The sequence below is a fragment of the Aspergillus melleus genome, assembly GCF_016097325.1.
Source record: "Aspergillus melleus strain CBS 546.65 chromosome Unknown contig1, whole genome shotgun sequence".
In the NCBI taxonomy this organism is placed as follows: Eukaryota; Fungi; Ascomycota; class Eurotiomycetes; order Eurotiales; family Aspergillaceae; genus Aspergillus; species Aspergillus melleus.
In genome coordinates this window covers 3,118,840-3,141,887 of record NW_025763370.1, presented here as the reverse complement: position 1 = coordinate 3,141,887, position 23,048 = coordinate 3,118,840, and the positions used below count along the sequence as shown (strand labels likewise).

Here is a 23,048-nt window from a genome sequence, read left to right as displayed (position 1 = left end):
AGACTGAAGGACTTGGAAGGACGAGCGATAAATGATCAAAAAAAAAAAAAAAAAAAAAAAAAAAAAAACTCCGTAATCCGCAGCAAGGAAGCGGACGATTGGCCCCGTGAGAATCCTCCGTCGACGCCCTTTCAGGCACCGGAAAGACTAACGGAAATTTTTATATCCACAATGAACGCATCGTCGACGCCGTCTGCTGTCAGCCTGTTTGAAGTTGGTTTCTGCAGGAAAAACAGTGGGAAGAGGTGACAAAATAGAGGAATTCCTCCTCTCTTCTTGTTTACGGATTACCACCGTGGTTGAGCGACTTTCCAGTTCCCATGGATAGAGGAGGTGGCCACGTGGGGACGCAGTTCTCGCAGCGCAGTGGTCCGGTCTTGCATCCTCGGGTGGAGTTGGATTGGACTTGTCCGGAACCCACCAAGGCGAAGGCTGAAGCTCGTGTGCCTGGTTACCTGACCGAGTATGTTATATTCGCGGATGTTTCAATCGCATTACGAGAAGTCGTCGGATGTGGTTTGAACTTCTGATTGATTCCCAATAATTATTGACATGTGTAGTAAGAATTGATCCCGCCGTTCACGGTCCTCCGGCCTTGCTTCTGCTTTAGTCCCAAGCAGGTAAGAATCAACGGACGGACAACTGATAAGTCCATGTAGTTAGCCTGCATGATCTGTCATATCAGAGTCAAGACTTAATCAAGACAACGCAGGCGAGGCTCGTGCTGATGGCCGGACAATATACGCCGTGCAAAATCGAGCAGAGACGGCCGAATTGGTTTCAGATCACGAAATCAAAGGAGCGGCTCTGATGTCAGAAACCTCGGGGAATAATGTAATTGTCTACTTTGATTTGGCATTGCAGTACAAATCATTATTAAATAACTCCGGAGTCCTCCCCATTGATCTTGATGCCGATGCCGACGCGGATAAGAAGCCCCGGGAATCCATACTTCCACACCCATACAACCTCAACACATACGGTGTACTCCCTACGGAATCCAAAGAGCGAACTATCTATCACATCAACCCGAGCGGTTCCCGTAAGCAGGAAGCATCCAGACCAAAGGCATCACGAACTAGTGGCTGCAGTGTGACGTTACCCTTTCACAATGGACAGGGAATCTGGCCGGTCGCATCCCTATCTTCATGCCAATTATCGTTCGACATCCGAGGAAGTAGTAACAAAGATCCTCGCTAGTCAGTTATAACTGGCGTTATTATTATTTGTCTTAATTTAATATTACCATAATCGTTCGGATTCTGATTGTTCGCGTAATTATGACGATGGCTCATTCCGGTATGTACCAAAAATTACTCGTGATAATTAGTTCTGGTCACATCCCGTCCGACGGTGTAGTCAGACTCAGATGTCAACAACAATAATAATCATCTGGAATAGTACTCGTTGACGAGATGGAGCAACGAGCGACAATCCTAATCAATCCGCGACCGTCCCTTACCCATAGCCGATGGAGCAGAACGGAGTAACCCTCGCCTCCCAGGAATGGAATATGGATTCATGCACTCCGCATGCAGCATTGATAATAAGGAGATTAGAACCGCGTGGTCGTAGATTGGACTGAGAACGACCCCGGCAGCGTTCGGTGGAGCTCGCCACCCAGGAGGGCCCTCTAGTCCTGGGGGCCCTTGGATTACCGTTCGAAGTAGGGAGTGGCAGAGGAGACGGATGCGACTCGACGAGTGCAGCAAATCGGAGGGATGGGAAAAAGGTGACTCGATCACGATTCTTGCCGTGTTGCGTTGCCTGACAGGCTGACAGACCTGGTTCGATCGAGATGTTGCTCTTTCATGCATTGATCCGGTCACCACGATGATAGTGATCAGTGTTATAACTATAATGACCATACTACTCCGTCATAGCGAAGAATCACGGATCGTCAAGGGGGTCTTTGGGCGGAAATCCCATACTCCGTAAAAAGGATCACCGGAAGAATATTTCCATGCGGAATGTACTCCGCCTCCGTGAATATCAGAGACCAAGGGGAGTTGGGCCAGTATCAGACAGAAAAAAAAAGAAACAATTTAGAAACGAATCCCAAAACTCCAAACACCACTGTGACGCCCATACTCCCGGTACCACGACCAGAAACAGACCGTTGTCCCATTGATCGAGCAAGCAACGTCGAGTCTATGCCAGATTGGGTTTGGCAGCGAACCGTTTGCAGGGCGTCGGTCGCTCGTCCCACCACTTGCCTCCTGAGAAGTTTGAAACCTCGAAGTTACGAGGACTAGTAGTAGACTCAGTAGATCCGTGATCCAGCACCTCGGGCATCTCCAGCAGGTCGGGAGAGTGGAAGAATGCCGAAGGGGTGACCCTGGTTAGCGGTTCAACGTCGGGAGCGCCGGCAGTGGAAAAGCGGCAAATCTTCCCCTTCATTTCAGGTTTATCATTGGGTCGATATGTACTCCGTATTGGATTGGATTTTATGGTATTTTGTTTATGTTTTGATTTTTGGAATTCGTCCAGCCCCGTACTATTGATTTCTCTTCTCTTTTTCTTTTTCCTCTTCAGAGGTCACAAGACTAGATACATTCAATGGACGCTGCCAGCCGACAGGGGAGGAATCAGACGAATCGCGAGTACTTTCTTTGTGCTCTCGTTCTTTCTTTCCTTTTTTTTTTTTTTTTTTCATTTCTGTTCTTATAAGATTTCCCTGTTTTCAGGATCTTCATTGCCTGCGATCCTTGCTGGGAACCAACAATAAATGATCAATAATAAAGGTGGCCTCCCCGAGTCAACACTAAACAGAAGCCCGAGAAATCCCCATGGCGAGAATAGTCCATCCGCTAAAATAACGCGGAAAAATGGATCTGTGATTGACTTCTTCCATTTCCCGTTCTACACGCCTTCCATTGCGTAAAGGGTTAAAGGCAAAACCCGCGCACCCGAAAAGAAAAGGAAAAAGAAAAAAAAAAAAAAAAAAAAAGAAAAAAGGCCCGGGAGCAGCTGTGATTAGCGGCAGACGCCGACCCGCTCCGTCGGTCCTCGTCGCTTTTGGTTCGCTGCCTCAGCCTTAACTCCGGTCACGAATACAGTAGGTAGTTCCATTCTATTGCAACGCCTTCAATTCAGACGGCGTAGACATAAATAATATTATTTCTATAAAAAAAGAAAGAGAAAGAGGATAGATCTCAAAAAGTAGTCCGTGTTTCGTCTCGGTCTTCTTACAACGGACTAACTACGAGTACGGTCTCACAGTAAGGGACTAAATCAATCAATCAATAACCAACAACCGAGGACGGAGTAATCAACATCGTCAGAAAAAAAAAACAAAAAAGGGGGGCTGAAATGGAGAGGAAACAAAGGAATCACTCCCAGAGGCCGCACAGCCGAGACTAAGAGTGATCGAGTTAATCTAGCATGGAAACCGTTTTCTGTCGGACTCTCGGGCTAGTCAAGGGGAAGAAGTGTTTCTGAGTAAGACTCCGGAGTACTTGACGGAGTTCTAGTTGGGCTGGAGGTCATTGGGCTTCCTGCTCTCTTCGGCCTGATGCCGTCGTTACGGCGTATGGTACCGGCGGGGTATTGGTATGGTACCAGGCCAGACGCAGCCGACGACTCCACTTTGGCCCCGGAAAGGCTTAGGCTCTTAGGCAGGGAAGCCAGTCTAGTCCCGTAAAAGATTCCTCCGTCACCAGAATTTAATTTATGGAAATAAAATAAATTGTATTGGAAATGGGAAATCGGAAATTCAAAGTAGGTAAAGTCAAGTCAAATCTACTAAAAAGTAAAGTAAAAGTAATTTCTCGCTTTCTCTCTTCGTCGACCCAGAACTCCCAGACCCTTCAATCCCCATATTTTAATCTATTCCCATTCCTTCTGCCCATTATCATTATTATTTTTATTATTATATTCCTGCGCCTCCCCCCTCCTCCTCATTCACTTTCCCTTCCTTTCTTCCTCTCCCTCTCTTCCCCTTCAACCTCCCCTCCCTTTCTTTCCTCTCGTCTGGTCTGCAAGCTGGCCTTTGCAGCTTCCTTGACGATTCCTTGCTGCTGCTACTGCCGCCAGTGAATGTCGCTGCGGTTGTTGTGGTGGTGGTAAGTTGGGGGTTATCAATTCCTCCCCTCGCCTCTTCTTTCTCTCGTGTCTGGATCCGACTCAATCCAGTCCAAGTCCTCGACCTTTTCCTTTCACCCTCGAGAGGCTGTCCTGCGTCGTTCGCCACCGTCGCCATCATTCGTATCCTGTCCCGGAAAGCATGCCTTGCAATAATGGTCTAATATGGTTGTTGGATACTGCTAGACGCTAATCCGTGGATATGGATTTCATTGTGAGTGCTCGCTTTTTCTCCCTAGGTTTTGTCATTCGCCAGTGGCGCATTGCGACCTGCGTCAATGTTGCGCATGCGTCCCTTGAAGATCCTCCCGTCCGGGAATGAATCATGTTTTGCGCCGCTTCAAGTAGCTGTCTTGCCACCGACACGGGATGATGATCTCATGCGACTACGCTACATCTACGTACCATTGCCGTGGTTCTGACTAACGACCTTGCTCCCCTCAGCTCTCTTTGACGCATTTTTGCGAGGTACATGGCCCGACCTCGATCATCTGCTCCCAAGTCCTCCCATTCTCCTGTTCGCAATGCTACCCCGAACATTCCGACATCTCCCCCGATGATACCCCGGCGACTTCTCACGACACCGTCTCCTCCCATGGCCTGCGCAAAGAATTCAGTCCCTCGAAATCCGCGGAGAAGCCCACCAATGGGAGTTCCAAATCGCCCAAGATCGAGGATCATCCCTATTTCCTCAAGTCTCAACCGAGTGCTCCAGAACCCCAGAAGATAAGCCGTGTCGGAGGCGCCGACGGCGATACTTGCGCCAGCTGTAGCCTCACCTTGCCGGAGGGTGTAAGCAAACAACTCCCTGCAGGCGCCCCTGGAACCCCCAACGGTGACGGCAAGGGCAATAATGCCAGCCCCGTGCTGCGGTCCAGAGAACTGGTCTACTCCTGCGGCAGTAATCATTGCGATTATAACGACAGCGCAAACGACTCGCATACGCATGCCTCGCTTCCCGACTCCCTCCATTCTTCTTCCGTCTCGTCGGACGCCTCTTGCCACACGCATATTCTCACCTATCTCTCCTTGCGCGGTCCTCCCAACCCCGCAGATTACGCCCTTCTGCGACGCTCTTCCATCCGCACATTGAGTTGCGAGCTTCTCCCGCGCGGTCTCTCCTCCGGTCCTTTGTGCTTTGGTGACTCGAATGCCGGTTACACGGTCGCCTACATCTTTCGCCTTCCCGACCCTATGGCTCGCGGGAAACGGCGCAGCTATGCGCTGGTCGCGCTGGCCGGCAAGGATGCGAATAAAGCGTTCCGTGCCTGTCCGGTAATATGGAGGGCATTCGGTCGCATTGCATCCGGCATCGTCAATTCGGCCGAGAAGTTCCAAGAGGAAGAGAAGCGGCGCGAGGAGCAGAACAGCAGCTCCAATCGAAACGGAAATCATCCGTATACCCCCGTTTCCTCCTTCCTCACCGGACGCACCGTCGATCCCGACGGAATGCGACGACCCGGCCAGGTTCGCGCACGAAACCTCTCGGACATCGTGGGCAACCAATACATATTTGCGGAAATCCACGCACATTTTGTTGCCCTTCTACAACAGTTGGGTTCAATGTTTGGAGCTGTCCCCATCTCAGAGGAACGATTTGTTTGCAGTACGGTACGCGAAGACGAAGATACACGACGGTCGGTTTTGTCGGGCAGCGAGAAGGGCAATCCCAACGATCAGAAATTCCAGAAATACGACGATAGTGATCTTGGCATGGCCAAGCTGGATATCTCGTCGGGTCCGAAGCCCATTCCAATCGCTCCCCGCCGGTCCGTCATCGCATAGATCCTATAAACCGCCTATTACCTGCAACCTATCGCTCTACAAAGATTCAGACGTTTTAGATACGCGCACCGATACCCTTTGTTTCTCGTTCCCGAATATCCTTGGACTTCAACAATACCCTTGCCTTTGATCTCCAACAGTGAGGCCTCCAACTTTTATGGCCACTACCTTGCTTCTCTTTCTTTCTGGTCTTTGTTTCTTCTTTCATGTTCCGTCGAGGGACCAGTTCCAATAGACTTATGGCGTCCTCTCAAGATTGGAACCGGAGTTACGGGCTCTTTTCTTTACTTTTGTTCTGGGCACTAGCCTCCTCTGTTTTCTTCAAGCGTGGGTGGGCCAGTGATCTTTGGTCCCAGTTTTCCTGTTCTATTCCCCTTTGTTCTGATTTGCCTGCTATGTCCTTTTCTTTCGTCCATTTTGGCGATGGCTTATGGCTATGACTAGCATCGCTTCTACTGTCTTTCTTAATATTATCCCTGCATCGTCAACAGATGATGCACGAAAAGAAGAGGCTCTGTTTTGTCAGACAGCTCGTCACATCATATCATGAATCTCATGATTTGAATGTCGTTTTTTCACGAAGGGCGATGGGAAATGATAAATTACTACGCTTTTTCTTTTTCTGTTGAAATGAAGACATGATCATGATTATGATCACGATCACGGTCATGTTCATATCCAAGTTCCTCTTTTCTTTTTTCCCCGTTTGCTTCTGGGCTTGTATTGTATGTAACTAACTTAGCTAACCTTCTAACTATGTATTCTACTGTGCAGGTCATATCTCTAGACCTTTTGCTTTTTTTCTATGGATTTATGCTGCGGTTGGTTTGTGTAGTGTAGTATATCTTGTATTGTACATTATCATACATAGCCTCATTATTGTTACATTGTAGAGTATATAGAAGCAATGCCTGCGAAGACTAACCAACATTAAATCACCTGATCCCGGCCATCAGGTGACCGCCATCCCCCTCTTAGACTATCGTGGATAGTTCCTTTTCTAAATGTCCTTTTCTCCCGCTTCCACAACATTACATATTAAATTCCCATGTCACACTCATCTACAATGTCTGCTCCGCATGGAGCACTGTTACATGACGCCTCCTGGCAAACCACGCGGAGAAAAGTGCGCAAAGGCACCCACAGTTGCTGGGAATGCAAGCGTCGGAAGATGAAGTGTAGATTCGACCCGCGTGTGGTGAATGCCTCCTGCAACGGCTGTCGACGACGTGGCTCCACGTGTATCAGCCAGGAGATTCCCGAGGACATCGCATATGGCCTCATGGGCATTGGCTCTAGTCGCAGTGATGACACTCCCACGCCCAGCGAGAGGGCAGGCCCTAGTATTCGCACGCCTCTGTCAACGAACATAGAGCCGTCGCGATACCATAGGTCTTCTGAGGTCCGAGTCTTCTAGCTATGTATTGTATGATGGTTACTGAATGCTTTCTAGCAATATCTTACGACCACCCGGAAGGATATCTCACAACATAAATATGAGAGCTTGTCTCGGTTCTTGCATGAATTACTCCCGTCGCGAGAAGATATCGAGAAAATCTGCAAAGCCACTTGCCACTCTTCCATTCTCTCCCACGAATTGTTGACTACGCCATACTCTACCCTCTACCAGAGCGGGCTCCAAACGCCCGAGAGTTTACTGATGACCCCGGAACCAAACATGCACCCTGTTTTGGTCGCGAGGCACATGCTCCAGCTCGCCGTTTTCCTACAACATCTTCCCCCAGACCTTCACAAGGGGATTGAAGGCCTGCTGGAGCCACCCCGAGCTATCATGGAACGTTTAGCAAATGTTGCCATCTATCATGTCACGACCAATGAGGAACTTATCGGCAGCATAGAGAGCCTCGAATGCATCATGCTCGAGAGTTTGTACCAGGTGAACATTGGGAACCTCCGACGAAGCTGGGTCGCGGGCCGGAGAGCCATGAGTGTCGCCCAAATGATGGGCTTTCATCGATCGAATAACCAGACCCCGTACAAGGCCCTCGACCCCAAGGCGAAGACAAAATACTGCCCACAGCTCATGTGGCTCCGTATTGTTATTCTTGATCGCCATCTCTGCCTCCTCTTAGGTCTGCCCCAAGGCTACACCGACCAGAGTATGGCTGCCGATGAGACAGCCCTCGCCAACGACTGTCCCATGGGCCGTCTTGAGCACCGGCACTGTGTCATCATGTCCCGAATTCTCGAACGTAATGCATCCAAGCCTAGCAGCCGAAATCTCGCTACCACCCGCGCCATCGACCTGGAGCTGCAGGCAGCCGCAGGTAGCCTCCCGAGCAAGTGGTGGCTGGTTCCCAAACTCGACATTGCCTCCGCCGACCTGCAAGCCGTGTTCTGGGATACCCGCCGTCTGGTCCTGCAGATCTGTCACTACAACCTTCTCAACCAGATGCATCTGCCGTATATGCTGCGTCGCCCCTCGTCCGCAGAGAGCAAATTCGACTATTCGCGGATCACGTGTGTCAATGCGTCGCGTGAGGTTCTCTCGCGCTACATCTCGCTACGCAGCGTCAACCGCATCGCTTACAGCTGTCGCACTGTCGACTTCATCGCCCTCATGGCGGCCATGGCGCTCCTCCTCGCACATATGGATAGCCATCGCGACGGGGTAGACAATCTGCTCGCTAACCAGTATCTGGGCGATCGCGGGATGATCGAGCAGGTGCAAGAGAACATGAACGAGATGAACAGGCTCAATTCAGATGAACTAAGCGCGCAAAGTGCGGATTTGTTGAAGGCGCTGTTGGCGATTGATGTGGAGAAAGGCAATGGGAGGGTGAGTGTCTTGCAGCAGGATGGGATAGGCCAGGAGGAAGAGGGCGTGGTGCGTGTGCATATTCCGTATTTTGGAATCATTCGGATTGTACGCGAGATTCCGACCAGCAGCAGCTCCGAACCCTCCACTGACAACACCCCCAATCCACCCTCGCATGCCACCGACACAGCCGCTTCCCAGGAACTTACCGCACCTTTTGCGCCCCTGCAACAATGCCAGAACACTTTTTGCGACCCAGGCCTTTTTCTGACCCCATCCCCGCTGGCACATCCAGAACTCGCCGCAGGCGGCGAGGAGTGGGCGTTTCAGGGAGTCGATATGGCGTTTTTCGAGAACATTATGAGGAACGTCGGGGGCGATGGTTGATACTGGTGCAATGACACAAAATTCACTTGCTCATGTTGGGTTGGATGCATTAGAGATCAAGAGATCAAGGAAGAAAACACAACTAATGATATTTCTAAGCCTAATGTGCTCATATTGGACAAATTTCCAATATTGCGATTTTGCTTTCCTAGGAACTCGCCTCGACTCTGCCAGATCTAGCAGCGCTAACCAAGCAAAATCAACCCTCTAACTCTCCCCATCGGCTACCTCCGTCTTCTCCTTCACCTCCTTCACCTCCGTCGCCGGCTTCTTCCCATGATCCGGCAGCTTCTTAAACGGAATAACCAGCGACAGCAGCACCGAAAACGCCGCACACGCCAGAGAAAACGCAAACACATCCTTGATGCCCACCATATACGCGGCGATCACCGCCGTCCGATCGTCCCCGTTGAACACGGTCTGGAGCTCGGAGGCGCCGGTGGCCAAGACCAAGGCAGGATCGAGGTGGGATGCACTGCTAAGGACGGTCTGGAGCATACGATTGGCGAAGAGGGATTGCGCGATGGCGACGAAGTAGGCGCCGCTGAGTGTTTGGCACACTGATGAGGAGGGAGGTGTTCGTTAGTACATATGTATACATAGGGATTTTGATGCGAATTGGCATTGTATAGGTAGTGTGTACTTACTAACCATGATGCCAGTCGCGCTGGACACGTCTTCAAGCTTGGAGAAGCCCTGTACGGCCGTCATGGGGATCTGGTTGCAGATCCCAACACCAAACCCGAAGAGCACCTCGGCGCCGATGTACATGGCTTGCGAGGAGTCGACATCCAGGGTGTAGATCAGGGCCATGCCGGCGGTCATGATGAGGGCACCGAGAAGCTCGTAGGGCTGTGTGTAGCGGGTCTTTCCGATGACGGCACCGCTGACCACGGCTCCTAGGGCGAACAAGGCGAGGAATGGGAGCGTGTTGACTCCACTTTTGACGGCGGACTGTCCGTGGATGGATTGGAAGTAGATGGGGAGGTAGAACATCACTTGGTAGAGGGCGGCGTAGGAGCTAGAACCAAGGGATTGGTGGGTTAGTTAGCCATGACCGGGAGAGAGATGCACGAGGGATCAAGAAGCGACAACTCTTACATGAAGCAAAACAGAGCATTACTCCACGTCATGCGCTGTTTCAAGATGCTAAACGGAGCCATGGCGCGAGGGCCCTGTAGCCATTCGGTAACGAAGAACCCAACGGTGAGTACAATCCACAGGACCAAGGTCGCGATGACAGAGCCATGATTCCACGCTTTGGTCTGCCCACCCCATTGCAAGGCCAACGTCAAGCATACGAGCGCGACAAGGAGCAAGCAGAACCCCGGGATATCCAGGGCGAGGATGATCTCGCTCCAGGTAGCCGGGACACTCTGGATGTGCTTGGGGATGCGAAGGAACAACAACAACAGAACGACGATGAGACCACCCACGGGCAAGTTGATCCAGAAGCACCATCTCCACGAGACCTCGCTCGTGAATGCCCCGCCAATCACCGGTCCCAGGATCGTCGACACCATAAACACCGCCATCCACGTCCCGATGAGAAGCGGATGCTTCCGAGGCGGCGCCACGTAGTTGATGACTATCAGCGTGCCTCCCAGGACCCCCGAGGCTCCCCAGCCTTGAAGCGCACGGCCGATGATGACGGACACGCTATTCGGAGCTGCAGCGGCCACCACACTGCCGACCAAAAAGATCCCGACCGCGCTGAGAAACGTCCATTTGACGTTGAGGTACTTGAACAGCTTGCCCCATAGCGGCGAGGCAGCGGCTGCGAGGATGAACGTGGCGCTGCCATACCAGCCCACGTCGTCGAGTCGGTGGAAATCGGCGGTGATGCCGGGGATTGCGGTCGCGATGATGCCGATCTCTAGGGAGACGAGGATGGTGCTCACGAAGATCGTGAACATGATGAGGGCTAGTCGTGTGCCAGTCGCATATTCGGGCGCGGGCTCGTTGGGGCCTTTGTCGGCTGGAGACTGCTCGCTATCTCCGGTTGAGCCTGGCTGGTGTCCGTCCAGCTCGGCCTTGTTGCTGCTCTCGAGGTCTGAACTGTCTGCCATGATGCGTGGATTGTTCGGCGTCATCACTCCGGCGGCATGTTGACGGGCTGAGAGTTGCAACTTATGGTTTCGGATTCACGAAAAGCCATGTGGATTGCCATCTCGATGACAAACCAACACGTAAGAGGATTATGAGGATGAAGAAGGGAGATATATGGCGTAGTCCGCGATTGTACACGGTCGACCGAAGGACTAAACGATTTCGACCGCCGTGATGTTGTATATCTTGGCCCGTGCAGCGTTCGACCGCCGTAGTGCATATCTTGGCGATGCCGCACCGCCGTGCTGCTGACAGAAGTCGTCTAATTGATTGCTAACAGTCGATTGATCATATTAATCATGAAAGTATCTGGCTTGCACCTTCGACCGGCGGGTCTCAAGGGGGGAGGGGGAGGGAGGATTTCGTTGATCCGTGGTTTAGACCGCTAAATGTGTAGAGAAGACTAGGTTGAGGGACGGGAGTGATTGATAGAAGAACAGTAATGATGAAGACAGGTAAACTGATGCATAATGAGTTCATGCAGGTAATAGACTATAGAGACAGTCAAATAGAAAGCCTACGCTACTGTAAAAAACCCGGTATGTATAGGTACAGATATACTGGACGTACCCAAAGATATGAAGAAGTAAGAAAGAAACCAAATAATCTACCAATCCCCCTCGCTATCACTCCCCGGATATGCCTTCTTGCGAAGCTTCCACAGCGATTTCTCGCGCTGCGACGCCTCCTGTTGTCGTCGACTATGGTCCTCGATGACCGTCATCCACGGCACGTTGCTGGCGCGTCGGACCCGGTCCCTCAGAGCGGCAGACACTCGCGCCTGCGTCGCCGAGTCCAGAGCCTCGTTGCCGGCCTTTCTGGCCTTCTCGACCGTCTCGCGATGTCGTTTCTCGGCGGCCCGTGCGGCGTAGTACTCCTCGCTGACGGCCCAGTTCGGGTTGTCGAGTTGCCCGCGCACCAGCACCAGCCCGGATCCGTGTTCCAGGGCGTGGCGGATCGCGGACCCCGCGATGGGTGTGACCAGCTCGAGGGTTCGCGATGAGACGTCGACGGAGCGCACGAGTGCTAGGCCGAGACTGTGTGAGGCGCGGGGGTCGAGCGGGGTGCAGCTTCCGGCGCCGACGAAGAGGTACGGTAGGTCTTCGTTGCGTGTGCGGGTGATGTTGGCTTCGATGTCGGGATCCGTAGATTTTTGGGCTCTAGAAGGCTTGGTGCTGTTGGTATCCTGCTCCTCTTCCTCCTCCATGTTGACGTCTGAGCCGCCAGTCGAGGCGTTTTCCATCTCCTCGTCCTCCTCTGCGCCGTTCGTGGACGGCCCGTTCGCCTCTCCGAGGATGGCACGGGACGATTCAACGGCGACGACGCCGACAAGGGCGCCGTCGAGGACGTCGTGGAGAAGGTCCGGGTCGATCTGTGAGCCCATGACCATGATGCCGCGGATGCCTTGGTTAGGTCCTGCATAGGAGACTCGGAATGGGCGCGTGTGGCAGAGGGGCTGGTGAAGCCAGAGCGGGTTGCGGAGTCCGTCGGCGTGACTCAGGTGGAAGTACGACTGCATCTGCATGGAGCGCAGCTGCGCGCTGGAGCGGCTGACGAAATCGGTGGGTTGCGATGGGAGGATGGTGAGAGGGACCATGGCTTCGTGTGCGGCCTGCCCAAGGGGCTCGATCACCTCCATCGGCCCCTTCTCGCTCATGTAGACCACGTCCGATAGTCCGAGCGAGCGCACGAGCCAGGTCGCCACTTCAAGGCCGAGGCCAAAGATCCATCCGGGGTAGTTGATGATGAGAGAGCATTGAGGGTAGGTGGCTAGCAGGGCGCGATAACGGTCCATGAGGTCCATGGCCGCGAGCATGTAGTGATCGGGATCATCCTTGGGCGACGTGGCCCCGATGTGGTGAGCGCGGACCATCGTGCCAGTTTGCGAACCGTCTAGCGAGGGGTGAGAGAATGGGGGGCCGAAAACGGGAGACCGGAGATGTGCAAGGTAGACCTGGCCCATAGGGGAGAACTCGGGCTGGCCGGGGTCGAGGTCGAGGAACGCAACGCCGTCGGTGTTGCAGTAGTTCGTCTCGGTCTGCGGGGCGGGACTGAGGAGGTGATTCAAGAGGTATCGACTGAAGGTGGATTTTCCAGACGCCTTGGGACCGCAGATCAGCGCCTTAAGCCGTCCACCACGTTGAGAGAGAGACTTGATAGCTGAGCTCCATTGCTTTTCCAGATGCAGTGGCCGCAAGTGTCGCTTGAGAGAATCGTCCGCCGATGTATACAGCTATGCTAGGTTTAGATTGCTAGTATTGAAGACGGCGGAAGGGAAGACACTTACAACGGAGAACGTTCTCCTGGTAGATTGAGGTTCGTTCTTCAGGGTGAGCTTGTCAGCGGAGGTGTTCTTTCCATTCCACACCCGTTGATATAGAGGAGACAGATCCCTGAGACGATAGATGCCACTGTGGCATGACTTGACCTCGATTTCGGCCGCACCATCGACGCTCGAAACACACTTGATGACCGGGAGAGAGTGGGTTGAGGGCGCATAGACTCTGTAGACTCGAGACGAAGGATGCAATTTGGCGCCCATCAGACTGATCACGCCTCGTTTCACCCAAAGATCGTAGTGGCCAAGCAATACTAGACTCTATGAAGGATTAGCATGGTGTCACAATGTCATTCTGTCGCGAAAACGAACCATTTTGTCTTTGATCCGGACACACAGCCTTTCCTCGTCGCTGTAGACAATGTTGCTTTTGTTCAATCGAGTTCTTGACAACGGGAATTCCTCTTGAGCGAGGGCCGGCGTGTCTGCAGGCGATTCATACCTGGGTATTGTGAGCCTAAATTCCCTAATCCCCAACAAATGACCGATACTTACTCATCGTCATCGTTTTGCGCAGTACCGACTCCATTCTCTCGTACAATATCATTCTCGTCTTCCGATTCCTCCTCAGATGCACCCTCGTTTTCATTGCTCAGCGAGGTGCTAGGTGGCGGTCCTTGTTCGACAGGCTTCGAGACTGGCGCTTTAACCTTCTTCTCCGGGGTGTTCTGTGCCTTCGAGTCTTCCGTCTTTCGCCGGGTTGATCGCCTCGTTTGGCGGCGGTCCTCTGCCGGGGCTGCTGATGCCGATTTCTCTTCCTCTTCTTCGGGAGTGCGGCGCGCCTTCTTAGAAGGAGGTTCGCCGGATGATTCAGGTTTCGACGGCTTCACTGGGGTCACGGCAGCTTGCGCTTGCTGCTGGCGAGCTTTGCGCGCTGCAACGGCGCTCATCGGAGCTAGAGGAATTGATGTCAGTATACAATTTTTTTTCTGCACTTGAACAGGAAGGGTGGATTAGACACGCACCGGCCGTTGGCTGCTTGTCAGCCTTTCTCTTCATAATTTCCAGAATATGCGATATTTTCCAGCCGAAGTCCAGCCCATTCGACAGCGTCGTGAAATCGTAGAGAGTTGGTGCTGGCGGGGGACCTGCGAGGGTCGATAATTCCAACCGCGGACTTTTGATGGTGGTCCGTGCTCCGCGGAGCAAAGAGGGTCGCGCAAAAAAAAAAAAAAAAAAAAAAAAAGTTATCGCGTTGTCGCTGCCAGGAATCGCCAGTGATAACTGTTCAACTTCTAGACATTATATTGCGTTCGCAATCTATTATCACTAATTGCACAGTCGAGTTTGTGCATTGGCCGTATTCTCCTTCGTCTGTCACCCTCACAGCCAGCCCAACTCGTTGCTTGGCGCTCCGCATCGAAGGCCCGCCGAACTTTTTTTCTTTCCTTTCGAACTCCGAGCGTCGACAGAAGTGCTCTTCACATAAGCCCCCCCCGCACTCATAATGGCTCCCAAATCCGCATCTCCCTCCTCATCAGAGAGTGAGAGCCGATCGTCGTCTCCCGAAACAACCAAGAAGACCGCGCAATCGTCGAGTTCGGGATCGGAGGAGGATTCGTCAAGCGGCTCCAGCGAAGGCGAGAGCGACAATGAAAGCGCCGCTTCTTCCGCGGAGGGATCAGAAAGCGAGTCTGAAGAATCATCCGATGAGTAGGTGCAATTCTGTCCGTTCTATCTTCAGCAATCTAACCCGTCTTGTCCAGGTCTTCCAAAGTGAAGACCATCGCCGCTCAGCCATTCAAGGCCCCCTCTGGTTTCAAATCCGTGAAGAAACAATCGCCTCCTTCCTCCAGTGTCGCCTCCGCCTTGTCCGATCTCCGCGGTAAACAGATCTTCCACGTCTCCGCGCCCGCTTCCCTCCCTCTCTCGAAAGTCAAGGAGATCTCGCTGGCCAAGGTCATGCAGGGCGAGCCCGTCATGAAGCACGAGGGCGTGGCATATGGAATCCCCGCCGAGGGCATGATCAACGGCGATGGGGCCTCGAACACGCTCCTCACTTACGACCCCAAGACCCAGACGTATACTCCTACGATCGCGAACAACATCCACAGCTACCATGTGCAGGAGCTGATCCAAATCCCCAACCTATCAGAGGTGGAGGACAAGGTACGGGAAGCGGCACAGGAACAGGTCGTTCCCCCGAGAAAACAGCCCAAGCACTTGAAGATGCGGTTCCGCCCCGTGGGAAGCCGCAATGCCCCCGCCGAGACGATCGGGTCGAGCTCGGAAGAGTCGGAGGGAGAGGCGCCTACGTTCAAGGTCCCCAAGGGCGCCAATGTCGACAAGGAGGAAAGAAAGCGGAAACAACACCCTACCGAAGCCGAAGGGAACACGGCCAGCGGCGAGCCCCGGAAGAAGTCTAAGAAGCACGAGGATGGGGAGAAGAAGAAGTCCAGCAAGAATAAGGACGAGAAGAAGCGGAAGAAGTCCAGCAAGTCCGCATGAGAGACGAGTGGTGTCCTTTGACGTTTGGCACGGTGTGGATGCAGGTTGCTTTTGCATCAGGGCGCATGATACCTGGAGGAACTTGTATGTATTGTAAATAGGCGGAGCACTAAAAAATTGTGAGATTACGAGTTTACTTGAAGTGATTCTACCTTGAGAAGAGCTAGTTCGAGATGGTCATTGTCAACCTAATTGAGTTGCTGAATGAATATGCGGTCAAAGGAGTGCAGCAGCGCAGAGTGACAATATGACAGATTGGGAGTAGAAGCCATCCCCAGTCGATAGTCCCTACTAAGGAAACTATTCCAGGCCCACTAGACGGCGTCGATCAACCGCCTAGAACCAAGCGCGGCCACTAAGCCTCGGCGATGGAGCCTCGTGTACGGAGTATGTAGTAGGTACATACCTACCAGGTAGGTACCTTGTATCTTGGGTTCTGCACGGAGTACTTGTCACAACCTACTAGGCAGTGACTACTCCGGAGTACCTAGAAAGTCTTCCCCCTGAAGTCAAACGAGCAAACTGCCTTAAAAATCGGGCAGCCCGGCGCTTCCCAGGGAACCATTAATACCGTCAATACCGTAACTTACAGAAACAACCGGGGGTCCTGACGGATGACATAAGCGAGAGACGGGCTCCATTGTCACATGCTCGCTCCCTGATTGGGCAGATCCTTATCCGGGAGAACAGCTGATACGGACGAGTGACGCCAGACCTTCTCTCTCTCTCTCCTGCTGTCTCTCGCTCTGCCTAGAAGTCTGCCTGCATCACGCACGATCCTCGACCGCTTTCATTTTGGTTCCTTCTCCTTCATCAACACTTCCGTCCTACCTATCCGGTCTATTCCTCATCTTCGTCATGCCTGATCACGATCTTTCGCCGCGCTTTCTTTGATCCTTACTTTCTACTCCGAATAGTGGACGGGCTGATACTATTTCGGGTTTCAACGTCGCCGGTCAGCCTACTGTATGTACCCTGGTCTTTTTTTTTTCTCCCTTACTTTGTGTGATTTTTTCTTTTTCCTTGGTGACCCAGGAACCCAAACACCGCTCGACCTTGATGGATGATGATATACACTGACCGGTACCATCATCTGCTTTACAGTTATAGGCTCATACCTGTTGTCCGAGAGCCTCCGTCTTCGTCGTGACTTCAATAACTTTACTGGCGATCACGCTCTCTCTGACAGAGTGGATCACTCGTGGCTGTCACCTGCTCGGACACTTCTTGTCCCCAGCTATTGACTATCCCTTCCTCCCTTGACCTTGGTCGGACTTGCACTCCTTGTGCCTTCCACTTTCGTTTGAATCACCGACAATGCGACCCTTTCTGGATGATGCCAAAAAGCGGGTGGACAATAAGCTCAGTACAAGAAGACAGTCTATATCGAATAGCCGAATGTTTTCCAGTGCGTTGCCCGAGCGCCTAAAGGATGACCATGACGCCCAGGTCGATTTCACCGCTCCGCCTGGGGCCTCCGGGTCTCGCGATGGTCACGTACCGTACATGCAACAGTCCATATTTTCCATGATTGCCGCCGTCGGGTCCAAATCTGACTTCCATACGCGCTTCGACGACTCGAGTGATAGCGAGGGAGATGGCGAGAGACGTCGAAAACCCAGCAGAAAGATCCCACCCACTGCGGCCGGTACACCTCTCAAGGAAGCCGAGAACTCCAACCGGCCGACAGATACCAAGCCACCGCCGGAGGAACGAGGTCGCCGTCATCGCAGGACGATATCGGAGAACAGGCTTTTGCGGCCCTTCAAGACAACCTCGAGCTTTCGTAAAGGGAAAGAACAGACAATACAAACAGAGCCCGCGTCGAGCGATGAGCTGTCCCGAGTCCCGTCTCCAAGACGTCCGCGCAGTGCCACCCTTCGCGCCGCCCCTGTTCTTAGTCGCATGGTGGAGGCTCAAGCCCTCCTTGACCCCAAGGCGGTTCCCGAGCAGTCTCCGTCAACGGCGGGCGGGACCAAGCACGATCCACAGCAGCCGGTCTCATCTGCCCTCTCTGTTAGGTTAATGGAGATGTTTGGTTATGAGTCTCCAGAGAAGGTCGTTGTTGAGTATGCCTGCTCTCTACTACAAAGTATGCTTCTGCAAGGATACATGTATGTCACCGAAGGACATATCTGCTTCTACGCTTATCTCCCCCGAAAGTCAACCGTCGCCATCAGATCCGGTTGGCTCCACAAACGGGGCCGAAAGAATCTCCGATACACTCGCTATTGGTTTTCATTGAAGGGGGATGTTCTGTCTTTCTATGCGGATCCATCCAACTTCTACTTCCCCAGTGGTCATGTGGACCTCCGATACGGGATATCTGCCTCTTTGGTGGAGCAAAAGGACAAGGGAAAGGAGACGAAGGATTTCCAGGTGACCACCGACCAGCGGACCTATTATTTCAGAGCGGATAGCCAGGCCAGTGCCAAAGAGTGGGTGAAATCGCTGCAGAAAGTCATCTTTCGGACACACAACGACGGCGACAGCGTGAAAATATCCTTTCCGATCGATAATATAATAGACATAGAAGAAAGCCCCATGGTTGAGTTCGCCGAGACATTCAAGATACGTGTTGTTGACAGGGAGACCTATGCCATCGATGAGGTTTGTGTCTCGACTAACTGATATGAGAGAATTCATCACTAATTTTTGGCAGTATTACTTCTCGTTCTTCAATTCCGGCCAAGACGCCTTCAACTTCTTGAAAAGCCTGACCCACGAAACAACGACAAAACAGTCTCAGGCATTATCGCCCAGGCGAGACCACGCCGCTCAGTCCAGACGTTCGCGGGGATCTCAGAATAGATGGTCACTGAGCAGCGCACTAAGTCAGCCACGAGGGATAGGAAATGTTGGCTCTCAACGGCGCCGAAGCACGAGCGCTAGTCACTTCAGCTTCGGTCACGACGTAGTCGGAACGTCCCCTCCTACGAAGCAAGCCGATCCATCGGACTCCTTCTATAACTCTTTTGAGCACGCAGCGGAATCCTCGGCTGTCTTACAGTCCATGACAGACACAACAGAGTCGGCTAGCCAAATTCTAAACCGAAGTGATGTATTCCAGTCCCCAACAATACACACCCTGGGAGCTCGGCCTTCTGGCGCAGAGAAGGCTGAACGTCGGCATTCTGATGATACGGCGCGTTGCGGAACTCATACTCCGGTCAACCCATTGGTTATTCCCCAGCGGAATGAGTCAGAAATTCAGTATGGGATTAGCGAATCTGATCTGGAAGTGCAGGATTCTTCCAAGACAAATACTGCTACTCCTTCTCTGAATGAGCTTGTCAGGGCCGGGGTCTATCCCCTCCAACGTGCCGCGGGAATCGCGGGATACTTGAAGAACCGGTCAAAGCAAATGAGCACTCTTCTGGCCAGCGAATCGATGGGGTACTTCGAAAAAGTCTCGGGTATGTGGGCAGGTGGTCGCCAGCATTACGGGGAAGGAGAAGACATACTGCCGGAGGATCAGGACGTTGACCCCGAAGACAGAGAAGATGGCTGCAAGCATGGAGATCGGTTCCGTGCTCATTTCGCACTTCCGCCGACGGAGAGGCTTCAAGCAACGTATTTCGCCCATCTCCATCGCGTACTTCCCTTGTATGGCAAGATCTACATCAGTCAGAAAAAGCTCTGCTTCCGCAGCCTGATTCCTGGGACCCGCACAAAAATGATTCTTCCCTTGAAGGATGTCGAGAACGTTGAGAAAGAAAAGGGCTTTCGGTTCGGTTACCACGGACTTGTCATCATCATCCGAGGACATGAAGAACTGTTCTTCGAGTTCAATGCGTCTGACGCTCGGGATGATTGTGCCGTAACGCTGCATCAGGGACTTGAATCGGTTAGGTTTTTGGCGGAGTCGGGATTGCTCGCAAAACAGGAGAAGGACGAATCTGATGCGGCAAAGGCAGAGCATCTGATGTTACAAGAAGCCAGGATGGGTACTATCGACAGCGAAGACACGCAGGTTTCGTTAGAAGAGTCTTCAGAGCTTCATCCCATTTTTGATGATCCGCGGGCTTCAATCATCAACTTTAAACCCTCCGAGTCTCTGAGAATCACATGCCTTACCATCGGTTCACGCGGTGACGTACAACCATACATTGCATTATGCAAAGGGCTACTCGCCGAAGGCCACAAACCTAAGATTGCGACCCACGCGGAATTCGAACCTTGGGTGAGAAAGCACGGTATTGATTTTGCTCCGGTCGACGGAGACCCGGCAGAACTTATGCGAATCTGCGTGGAGAACGGAATGTTCACATACTCATTTCTGCGAGAGGCATCTTTGAAGTTTCGGGGCTGGATTGACGACCTCCTATCATCTGCATGGAAAAGTTGCCAAGGAAGCGACCTCCTAATCGAATCGCCCAGTGCAATGGCAGGAATCCATATTGCCGAGGCACTGAGGATTCCATACTTCCGCGCCTTCACGATGCCGTGGACTAGGACACGAGCATACCCGCATGCTTTCGCTGTTCCCGAGCACAAGATGGGCGGCGCCTACAACTACATCACCTACGTCATGTTCGACAACGTCTTCTGGAAGGCAATTGCGGGCCAGGTGAATCGATGGAGAAAGACCGAACTTGGGTTGAAGCCGACAAACCTGGATAAGATGCAACCCAACAAAGTCCCTTTTCTCTACAACTACTCTCCGTCGGTGGTCGCCCCGCCACTCGACTATCCCGACTGGATCCGGATAACTGGGTACTGGTTTCTCAGCGAAGGAACGGACTGGACTCCGCCCGCAGAGCTGACCAGGTTTATTCAGCGTGCGCGAAAAGATGGTAAAAAGATTGTGTACATCGGGTTTGGCTCCATCGTCGTGTCGGACCCGTCTGCTCTCACACGGACCGTCGTAGAGTCTGTACAAAAGGCTGATGTTCGCTGTATTCTGTCCAAGGGGTGGTCAGACCGTCTTGGAGATCCTGCGAGTGCGAAGGCAGAGATTCCTCTCCCCCCAGAAATACTTCAAATCCAATCAGCCCCTCACGATTGGCTTTTCTCGCAGATCGACGCAGCCGCACACCACGGAGGCGCCGGGACGACTGGAGCAAGTTTACGAGCAGGCGTTCCAACCATCATCAAACCGTTCTTTGGTGACCAGTTCTTCTTTGGGACCCGCGTTGAAGATCTGGGTGTCGGCATTTGTATGAAGAAGCTGAACGTGAGCGTGTTTTCACGGGCCTTATGGGAGGCCACTCACAGCGAACGTATGATTGTGAAGGCTCGAGAATTGGGTGTACAAATTCGCAGTGTAAGTGACACTTTACTTCCTGATGATACGAGCGATTTCTAATGTCAGTACAGGAGGATGGAGTGGCGACTGCTATTCAAGCACTGTACCGCGACCTTGAATATGCCACAACCCTAGCTCGGCAGCGCTCGATCGTTTCGTCCACGCCGTTCTCTCCAACGCCCTCGGCCAAGACCATGGCTGAACAAGATGAAGATGAGGACGTCGGCGATTCCGAGGAGTGGACGTTTGTCGGCGACGACACCGACATTGACATATCCAGACGTGTGCGAGATAGAGCCGTATCTGATGCAGACCTGCTACCTGAGCCTATTTCCAAATACCCGGGTCTCAGGGTTTAGCGGGATGTCTGATCTATAATTACCCCTGCATATTTGATGGGCATGCCTCAGCGGGTTATCTTTCTTTGATTTACGACTCATGAATTTCTTGGATACTTTGGGGTTGCTTTTGTTTGATACAGATTGCATGCATGGACAAGGCTTGTCTTGTGTTGTTTTGGTTTGCTTTGTTGTTGTCACTTGCTTTTTTCTTTCTTTCTTCTTGATTTCATTTCCTAGCTTGGGCAATCTTTTACAGGAAGAGTTTGGGTGATGATTGATGACTTCTCACAGTGGTTATACAGGCCATTTTGCTAATATTTCTAATGTTTTTTGATTTGTTATGGCGACGACGCGAAGATGGCAAGCTTATCTATATTTTCCCAGCTTATGATAGACTGCTTTTACGGGGTATTTTACTCAGACACCACACAAACCATGTATAATATGAACTTCCTAAGCAAAAGCCTAGAGTCAGACCTTGATACAGCGCTTTTATTTGGCTCATCTAACCTGATCGGGGATATACACGAAGACGAAAGGGTGAATGTTTTTCAAGAAGTTTAGAAAGAAAAGATGCAGGATTGAGCAAAGTTGAAGCGCGGAAATACGTCGTAGGCAGTTTAACCACCAGGGCGGCCATTCTCGTTCTCATCATCTCCCTTCCCTTCGGCCTTCTCTTTCCGCCGCTGTACCACATCCCAGTTGTAGACACGAGCAGTTGCCACCTCCAATGTCTGGTTTTCAAAACGTCAGCCAACGCCCCATTCTCAAGATCAGTCCTAGGGCAGCCAGGGGGTGAAGGAAACATACCGTGATCTGCTCCCTCAGGAACTCCAAATCCTCCTCACAAAACGCCAGGCTCTTCTCCGCCGCCACCAGCTTATCCTGCAGCATGGTCTCTGCCTCGGCAATGGGGTACGACAGCATCACATTGGCCCCGAGCCAGAGATACACCTCCTCCGAGTCCTCGGGGGAGACGGAGGCGCGCGCATAGAGCGTGTCGTTCAGCTCGAAGTTGGTCTCCAGCGGTCCCGACTGCGCGTCCCGGCGCATCTTCAGGAACTTGACCATCTCCAGTGTCTTGCGGATATCCGGAATCTTTTCACGCAGGCCGGCGCCTCGTCGTTGCGTGTTGACTTCCATGAACTGGTATTTCGAGATCATCTCTTGGAACGACCGGAGTGTGGCTTCGACGTCGGCGCGGGTCGATACGTAGTCGCCGACATTGTCGACGAAGGGGGCGACGGGGATCCCGCGGGGGTTGGTTTGCGTCGTTACTGATCTATTTGTGTGATGTTAGTTGGATGTGGTGGGTGGGTTCGTTGGTCGGAGGGAGGGGTATAGGGTAGGAGTTTTTTATGAAGCACGGAGGGGGAGAGGGGAGAATTTTTGGGCTTTCACAGGTGAGTGGAATGCAATTAACATGGGATAACATACGAGCCGGGGTTTTGGTCGGCCATTATGACGGTGTAGACGAGCACCGAGAGGTTCCAGTCGACAGAGATGAAGCCGACGAGCGCCAAACGAAGG

General features: G+C 52.4%; 8 protein-coding genes across 8 annotated transcripts; 4 read left to right on the top strand and 4 right to left on the bottom strand.

Moving 5' to 3' along the window:
* Nucleotides 1-2,151: 2,151 nt before the first annotated feature.
* Nucleotides 2,152-2,400, bottom strand: LDX57_001105 (uncharacterized protein; the record flags this gene model as incomplete). Its single annotated transcript, XM_046082748.1, has 1 exon — nt 2,152-2,400. One exon carries the CDS (start codon nt 2,398-2,400, stop codon nt 2,152-2,154), a length of 249 nt encoding a protein of 82 aa, XP_045938705.1.
* A 1,885-nt stretch (nt 2,401-4,285) lies between these two features.
* Nucleotides 4,286-5,868, top strand: LDX57_001104 (folliculin domain-containing protein; the record flags this gene model as incomplete). Its single annotated transcript, XM_046082747.1, has 2 exons — nt 4,286-4,297; nt 4,528-5,868. The coding sequence occupies 2 exons, from the start codon at nt 4,286-4,288 to the stop codon at nt 5,866-5,868; spliced, it is 1,353 nt and encodes a 450-aa protein (XP_045938704.1).
* A 1,066-nt stretch (nt 5,869-6,934) lies between these two features.
* Nucleotides 6,935-9,034, top strand: LDX57_001103 (uncharacterized protein; the record flags this gene model as incomplete). The annotated part of the gene is made up of 2 exons (XM_046082746.1): nt 6,935-7,270; nt 7,322-9,034. The coding sequence occupies 2 exons, from the start codon at nt 6,935-6,937 to the stop codon at nt 9,032-9,034; spliced, it is 2,049 nt and encodes a 682-aa protein (XP_045938703.1).
* Nucleotides 9,035-9,241: 207 nt separating this feature from the next.
* LDX57_001102 (MDR family MFS transporter) lies at nt 9,242-11,103 on the bottom strand (the record flags this gene model as incomplete). The annotated part of the gene is made up of 3 exons (XM_046082745.1): nt 9,242-9,594; nt 9,682-10,055; nt 10,136-11,103. 3 exons carry the CDS (start codon nt 11,101-11,103, stop codon nt 9,242-9,244), a joined length of 1,695 nt encoding a protein of 564 aa, XP_045938702.1.
* A 647-nt stretch (nt 11,104-11,750) lies between these two features.
* Nucleotides 11,751-14,480, bottom strand: grc3 (putative RNA processing protein Grc3; the record flags this gene model as incomplete). Its single annotated transcript, XM_046082744.1, has 5 exons — nt 11,751-13,376; nt 13,431-13,742; nt 13,794-13,923; nt 13,977-14,376; nt 14,447-14,480. 5 exons carry the CDS (start codon nt 14,478-14,480, stop codon nt 11,751-11,753), a joined length of 2,502 nt encoding a protein of 833 aa, XP_045938701.1.
* A 448-nt stretch (nt 14,481-14,928) lies between these two features.
* On the top strand, nt 14,929-15,929 carry LDX57_001100 (DNA-directed RNA polymerase I subunit RPA34; the record flags this gene model as incomplete). Its single annotated transcript, XM_046082743.1, has 2 exons — nt 14,929-15,134; nt 15,188-15,929. 2 exons carry the CDS (start codon nt 14,929-14,931, stop codon nt 15,927-15,929), a joined length of 948 nt encoding a protein of 315 aa, XP_045938700.1.
* Nucleotides 15,930-17,246: 1,317 nt separating this feature from the next.
* On the top strand, nt 17,247-21,536 carry atg26 (UDP-glucose:sterol glycosyltransferase; the record flags this gene model as incomplete). The annotated part of the gene is made up of 3 exons (XM_046082742.1): nt 17,247-18,539; nt 18,592-21,195; nt 21,249-21,536. The coding sequence occupies 3 exons, from the start codon at nt 17,247-17,249 to the stop codon at nt 21,534-21,536; spliced, it is 4,185 nt and encodes a 1,394-aa protein (XP_045938699.1).
* Nucleotides 21,537-22,138: 602 nt separating this feature from the next.
* Nucleotides 22,139-22,978, bottom strand: PRF1 (tubulin-binding prefolding complex subunit PAC10; the record flags this gene model as incomplete). Its single annotated transcript, XM_046082741.1, has 3 exons — nt 22,139-22,252; nt 22,329-22,800; nt 22,956-22,978. The coding sequence occupies 3 exons, from the start codon at nt 22,976-22,978 to the stop codon at nt 22,139-22,141; spliced, it is 609 nt and encodes a 202-aa protein (XP_045938698.1).
* Nucleotides 22,979-23,048: the final 70 nt, after the last annotated feature.